General features: G+C 47.6%; 1 protein-coding gene across 1 annotated transcript; it reads right to left on the reverse strand.

Annotated features, from left to right (window-relative positions):
* Positions 1–1,649: 1,649 nt before the first annotated feature.
* On the reverse strand, positions 1,650–4,487 carry PRAMEF10 (PRAME family member 10). Its single transcript, XM_011962557.1, has 3 exons — positions 4,201–4,487; positions 3,233–3,811; positions 1,650–2,208 (listed from the first exon to the last, which is right to left on the reverse strand). The coding sequence occupies exons 1-3, from the start codon at positions 4,485–4,487 to the stop codon at positions 1,650–1,652; spliced, it is 1,425 nt and encodes a 474-aa protein (XP_011817947.1).
* Positions 4,488–7,126: the final 2,639 nt, after the last annotated feature.

The following is a 7,126-nucleotide window of genomic DNA, read 5'->3' on the forward strand; positions in this document are numbered from 1 at the left end:
AAAAAAAAAAAAAAAAAAAGAAAGAAAAGAAAGAAAGAAAGAAAAAAAAGAACATCAGATGTACCGTGTAAACATGCACAATATTTATACATCCACAACAATTTTAAAATTAAAAAAACAGTAAAACTAGGCACGGTGGCTCATGCTTGTAATCCCAGCACTTTGGGAGGCCAAGATAGGAGGAACACTTGAGTCTAGGAGTTTGAGATCAACGAGGTCAACACAGTGAACTCAGGTTCACCTGAGTGAACCATCAGAGAGCTTCCCGGCCCACATGGGGCAAGTTCCAAAGAGATTCTCCAGGCAGTGCAGGAATGCTGCCTACAGGTCAGTGCCCTGGTCTCTCATGTTTCTTGATAAGGAGAGAAGGGAGACGTTATAGGAAGATATCTCATTGATATGAATTAGCTTTCCAAAAGATGTATTTTTGTATTAATGTGCACTAGAAATGTTTAGAATATGTAATATGCATTTTTCTAAAAGGGAAATTGGACGCAACCACCTTAATTCGGTGAAACCCACCAGCCACCGTGAGGACACGCAAGAGTTGGTGATGTCACGAGGCTCCTGCAATACACGCTATGGCCATTCCCTTCCAGGTCAGGAGGTAGCCCCCGGTGCAGTGAAGCCGTTTCCTGGCATGGCCAGTTTTCAGGAACGGATTCCTCTGGATCTGCCCATTAGGAGTGAGCAGGGTTTCGGTATCTGGGGAGCAGTGAGGGCCCCTGAGAAGAGGGTAGGTTTCAGTGGCTCATCATCATTGCCCACACAGAATGTTCCAGGCCCCAAGTGTGCATCTCTTGTGAATGAACCCAGTGAACAGGCATGGGAGAAAGCAAGGAAGAAACAGATGACTGAAGAGGGTAAAAAATGGATGGTAATTAATCAAAATGATCACATTTCAGTTTGGATGCCTGGATTTGCTATAGCTGAACCTCAGTCACAGAAAACTTAGTACCTCTCATCAGTAACTAGAGATTTCTGATGTATAAATAGCTAAAACAGGTTGATCAATCATGGAAGACACCAGAAAGTTTCCATTCAGTTTCCATTTATTCTTGACATTTTCAAATAACCATCCTTGAGGGGGTAACTCCTGCATCACTCTAGAACTTCAGGTTCCGTTTCTGAGTCTAGGAAACAGGTCCCTGAAGGCCTCATCGATGCCAAGTCAGCATTTTCACCCAGTCTTGCCCCCAGCTAAGTCACCTTTGTTTTTCCACTCACAGTCAGCACTTGCCTGAAACACACGGCTGTGTGCTTCCTTTAAGATGCACCTCACCGGGCCCGGCTGCTCATGCCTGTAAACCCAGCACTGTGGAAGGCCAAGGTGGTCAGATCACTTGAGGTCAGGAGTTCGAGGCCAGCCTTTGCCAACATCATGAAACCTTGTCTCTACTAAAAATACAAAAATTAGATGAGCGTGGTGGCACATGCCAGTAACACCAGCTACTAGGGAGACTGAGGCAGGAGAATCACTTGAACCTGGGAGGTGGAGGTTGCAGTGAGATGAGACTGTGACACTGCGATTCAGCCTGAGGGAGAGAGCAAAATTCCATAAAAAAAAAAAAAAAAAAGCACCTATGTCCTAGATTTCAGTGTCCAAGGGTCCAGAAGAAAGCTTATCCATTCCACTAACCAGCTCTTCCCTAGGAGCAAAGATGGAAGTCCACTTTCTCAGATGGCCATGAGCCACAGGAAGAGCAGGGAACGGGACCAAAAAAGATCCTCTTGGGCTGCCTGACTTCCCTGAGCGTCCGCATCAGCTCAGCCCGAATTGGGGCGAGGATCTCCCAGTTGACATGACCCCTGTTGTCAAGACTCTCCAGAGGGGCAGGATACAGCTCCAGGCCTAACTTGCTCAGCCCACCTGTGTGACGCAGCAGGTCTTTCAGAGCATTCGTGGAGGTCTCATTTCCACCAAAGTAGAAGGTGGTGAGCTGGGAGCAGCGGCTCAGGGCAGGGAGGAGAACCCTGAGTTGGGAGTCCTGGATGTGACAGTCCTTTAAGGTGAGGATCTCGAGAGTAGCAGCAACTTTCTCTAGCAGAGCTCCAAGGGGCTCAAGATTGGTGGTCCACATTAGGGTATGAATCAGATGCAGCTCCTTTAGCTGACTGAGGCTTGGGTACTGAGACAGACACTCCATGTCCCGATCAGCTAGGTAAGCATGACAGAATATAAAGGCCTGCAAGGGGTTCTTGAGGCACCTGGGGAGAGCAAGAAGTTAGTTATGGGCAATAGTGCCAGTTAGCGGAGGGGGGTGGGAAATAATGTCAATGATAAACTTGAAGTGGGCATTGAGTAATTCTGCACTTTCCTACAACACAGGTGTTATGGTAACCTGCAATGGGGAAGCCTGTTTCACCCAAACACAAGTTTGTTCCCATCATCAGACGATGGTCTGCATGCGAGGTGCTGCCTGATGAAGACTCAGATTATTCAAGGGCAGTTCCATTTTAGGCTCATTCCTTTCACCCTTGCTTGTGTGATTGGTTCAAGGCCACAAACTCTTTAAAGCCTCTTCACTTCATCTTTCAGCAGACAACCTCATCTCTGGGCCAGAGGAGCCCAGTGGGAGATGTGCACAAAGAACTCGGCTGAGCAAGGTCTACGGATATCAGCTAGGGCTACCTGCCTGCAAAGGTTCCGTGACATGTCTGTATCTGTAAACCACCTATCACTTTACACCACTCTCATGCCTACTCCCTCACCTCTGTCCAAGAAGCACGCTTTTCCCATGTCAACTACTTTTCCTGGGGTTCAATAGAACCTTTTAAAGACAGGGAATTAGAGACAGGATCATTGGCATTTACTAAGCTGTGAGGACAGAGCTTCTACAGTGAAACGGACACGTTTGATGCACTTTCCCTTCTTTCACACTGTCCCCTAAATGAAGAGTAAGTTTCAACATATTAACTTTAAACACACTTCCTAGAAAGGAATTCACAAGTGCACCCTCCTTAGATCTGAACCCCTGACTAACTAGCTCCCTACATGTCTCTCTGTGTCGCAACTACCCCAGGCCATCCCTCTGCCCTTATTTGAGTGGTCTTGTGATACCCACTTCAGGTTATAGAGCACTGAACAGCATAATGAATTGACATTCTAGCCTCCCATTCCCTGTGACGTCACCAGTGACTGGCACACAGTAGATGCCCACTAGCCTTTACTGTGAAAAAGAACAAAAGTCTGTGGTATGGTCTACAGAGAAAGCTCACCATCCTTTCTTACCTGAGCAGGTGCTCCAGGTGCTCTTTGATATTGCTGACCTTTCTTATATAAAGCATCTGGGGGTAGGACAGGCAGAGGAATGGAGAGTCCAAGTCAGGAATGAACTGTTGTAGGCCTCTCACGTATAACTCACCGTCATAACCGAAGGCTAAAAAGAGTTTGTGAAGATTGCTCATCCGGCTCAGGTGACGGGCAAACTTTCCTGTTTGATTCAGAGAGCACTTTCTCCTGACTTCCAACTTCTGGATACTGTCTGGGTCTATCCTTTCCAATAGATTTCTGAAACTTGAAGTGGGCATTGAGTAATTCTGTACCTTACTACAACACAGGTGCACTAGACCTCTTCTGTAGTGGACCCACCCACAGAGGTAGCTCAGGCATTCATCCAGCGTACTGTCCTTTAGGCAGAGGTCTATGAACACCTGCAAGGGCTGGCGCTCTCCCGTCCTCGGACAGTCCTCCGCTGTCTGCCTCTTACTCATGGCCTCTGCGGAGCAGGACAGGGCCGGGGCTCCAGACCATATGGTCCAGAAATTCTCATCAACATCCCGCAAATCCAGCACTTGAAGTTTCCACCTCCTGTGAGTAACATGGGAGAAAAGCTCAGAATGAGCAAGGACCCACCCCGAACCTGAGCTTTCACTCCACATCCAGGACATCAGCCAGCTGCTCCTATCCTCAGTGCTCCCAATTCTGTCTCTTCTCCATCCCATTCCCTCTTGGATTCTGCCTGGCACCCACTTCTAGTACCTTGACCTTCCACTGAGAGGAAGCAGGTTCCTGTTTCCTGGGTGGACCCTGTATGGTGAGCAGTCCTTTCCCAGAGGAGCTGGGCCATGGCCAAGGCCTCTCATGGGCACCATCAGAAGCCTCTGAGCCACCCTAGCCCCCCAACCCCGCCACGCCTGAGCCAGCTGTCCCTTCCCTGGATGCCTGGGCCCTTCCCACCAGGCCACCTGTCACCTCACCTGGGCCGAACCTTCTGGGCCAGCAGTGTATCCAGTCCCTTCAGCACAGCTCGCAAGGTCTCCAGATGAGGTGTCTTCATCAGGGATCCCAGAGGGAGGCGGAGGAAGGGCCAGGCCTGCACCAGCAGCTTCAGGGCCTCACAGCATCTCATGCTGAAGGCCTCCGTGAACATCAGAGGGAAGACCTCCCGGGGCAGCTCATCCAGGGAGAAGATGGTCAGGGACTGGCTCCTCAGCAGGCTCTGCCCCGCCAGCTCCAGGAGTCTGGATGGGGACTGGAGGCTCATTCTGACAAATCTGCAAGGAAAAGCTCTAGAGGACAATTCAGCAAAAAGGTAAGTTTCTCAGGCCAATCCCCTGCAACCCCCACTTCTTCTAGGGCCAAAGTCTTTTCTCCAGCATGTGTGAAAGAGCCCTCAGTTTACTCCAATTCCATTCTACACTAAGTGGCCACAGAGACACAGTTCTACCCTTCTGGTACCAAGAAGAGTGTGTCCCAACCTCTAAAGAGCAGGCAAGATCTTTCCTAGTCCATGGTTATTAGCCTCTGCTCCACTGAACTCATAGCACTGGGAAATGTTACTGAGGATCTCTGAAGCTCAGATCTCACGCCCAGCTAATCTTTTATTTGTTGACTTTTTGTAAAGACAGTGGGTTTCACTATGTTGTCCATGCTAGTCTTGCACTCCTAGACTCAACAATCCACCCCCCTTGGCCTCCCAAAGTTCTGGGATTACAGGTCTGACCCTGTGCCCAGACTCATTACTGAAAATTTCAGTGAGAAGCTTTGCAGTGTTTTGCATCATTCGCAAGACACAGATGTTTCCAGTACACACTTCTTACACATATTCAGAATGAACCACTTTGGCCGGGTGCAGTGACTCACACCTGTAATCCCAGCACTTTGGGAGGCAGAGGCAGGTGGATCATCTGAGGTCGGGAGATCGAGACCAGCATGGCCAACATGGTAAAGCCCTACCTCTACTAAAATTACAAAAATTAGCCAGGCGCAGTGGTGTGCGCCTGTAGTCCAACCTACTAGGGAGGCTGAGGCAGGAGGAACGCTTGAATCTAGAAGGCAGAGGTTGCAGTGAGCTGATATTATACCACTGCACTCCAGCCTGGGAAATAGGCTAGATTTAAAAAAAGAGAGACAGATAGACAGAACTACATTTGATTAAACTTCTTAAGCTCCACCCAGTTAATCCTGATTGGAATTTTGGTTTTCTTTCAGATTAAGCAATGGAATTAGATATCCATCTGCCAAAGTGAAAGATTTAGGGATAAGGTGAAAGTCCAGGACTCATTCACTGATTCACTCCACACACATGGAGTTTTACTAATATGTGTCCTTCATTGTCCTAAGTGTGAGATACAGAAGGGTCGAATCTCTTCCTGACATTAGACAGAAAGAAAGAAACTTGAAAGTATCTTTTTTGAGAGATCCTTGGCCACATCAAATTTATCAAAATATTTCAGAGTTAAAACAGTTTTACAAAGACAGACGTGACAGTCCCTAAGGAAACACAGTAGAAATCTTCATGTATCCAATGATCACCTGGGTGGTATAATTTAGTTTTTTTGGTGTGGGAGAGCTGAGTCTCACTTTGTCACCCAGGCTGGAGTGCAGTGGCACCATCTCGGCTCCCTGTAACCTCCGTCTCCCAGGTTCAAGCGATTCTCATGCTTCAGCCTTTCAAGTAGCTGGTATTACAGGCATGCACCCCCACACCCATGTCTCCATCCAGGTGGAAGAGTTACAGTGAGGATGTGACTGCTTTAAAATTAAGGCCAAAGATCCTCTTTTGTTGAGATTTTTTTGTTTTTTTTAAACAGGGTCTCAATCTGTTGCCTAAGCTAGAGTATAGCAGTGGTGTGAGCATGGCTCACTGCAGCTTCAATCTTCCGGGCTCAAGTGATTCTCCCACCTCAGCCACCCAAATAACTGGGAATACAGATGCATGCCACCATGCCTGGCTAATTAAAAAAAAAAAAAAATTGTAGAGGCAGAGCACCACTGACTCACAGTAGTAATTGTAGCACTTTGGGAGGCCGAGTCAGGTGGATCACTTGAGGTCAGGAGTTCGAGACCAACCTGGACAGCATGGTGAAACCACCCCCCCGCTTCTAAAAATACAAAAATTAGCAAGGCATGGTGGCAGACGGATGTAATACCAGCTACTCAGGAAGCTGAGGCATGAGAATTGCTTGAGCCTGAGAGGTGGAGGTTGCAGTGAGTTGAGATCGTGCCATTACACTCCAGCCTTGGCAACAGAGTGAGACTCCATCTGTCTGCTCCAAAACATAATATTTTGTAGAGATGGGTTTTTGCCATGTTGCCCAGTTAGGTCGCAAACCCCTGGACTCAAATGATCCTCTCACCTTGGCCTCCCAAATGTTGAGGTAACAGGCTTGAGTCACTGCTCCCATTGAGAATTATGAAATGACATAATCCAAAGCACAATCACAGTTTTTGAAATAAAGACAAAACTGCATAGAGAAAAAATTCAAAGTTTCGAATTGTTCATATGAAAAAACAAAAAGATGGATATTGCTCTGTGCCATCTTAGGGTGCACTGTCACCATCCCAGTCCGCCTGGCTGTAGGTCAGATGGGAGTGTCCTTACAGAAATTAGGGACTTACCAGATGTGGACTGAGTTTGCAGGGTGCTCAGACCTCAGGAAGAACCAAGCAGTAACTCCAGGCTTGCACACTTTGGGTCTCTCCTGTGGGTCTTTAGAAGCTTTTATTGACCTTTCTCATCACAACTCCCACCCACGCCTCTCCACGTATCCACTGCTAGCTTCCAATCAAAAAGTGGTATCTGATTGCATTTCTAAAGTTCCACCCAGTTAATCCTGATTGGGTTTTTGGCTCTCGCAGATTAACAGATTGAACCAGATATCCATTCTTTTTTTTTTTTTT

The sequence above is a fragment of the Colobus angolensis genome, unplaced genomic scaffold (assembly GCF_000951035.1).
Source record: "Colobus angolensis palliatus isolate OR3802 unplaced genomic scaffold, Cang.pa_1.0 Scaffold596, whole genome shotgun sequence".
NCBI classification, from domain to species: domain Eukaryota; kingdom Metazoa; phylum Chordata; class Mammalia; order Primates; family Cercopithecidae; genus Colobus; species Colobus angolensis.

Excerpts from the sequence above, each read along its gene's own strand:
- PRAMEF10 (XM_011962557.1), bottom strand. The coding sequence starts at position 4,487 with ATGAGCCTCCAGTCCCCATCCAGACTCCTGGAGCTGGCGGGGCAGAGC. Across the intron at positions 3,812-4,200 it reads GCCCAGAAGGTTCGGCCCAG|GAGGTGGAAACTTCAAGTGC; the intron begins GTGAGGTGACAG and ends TGTTACTCACAG. Across the intron at positions 2,209-3,232 it reads CACCTGGAGCACCTGCTCAG|GTGCCTCAAGAACCCCTTGC; the intron begins GTAAGAAAGGAT and ends TGCTCTCCCCAG.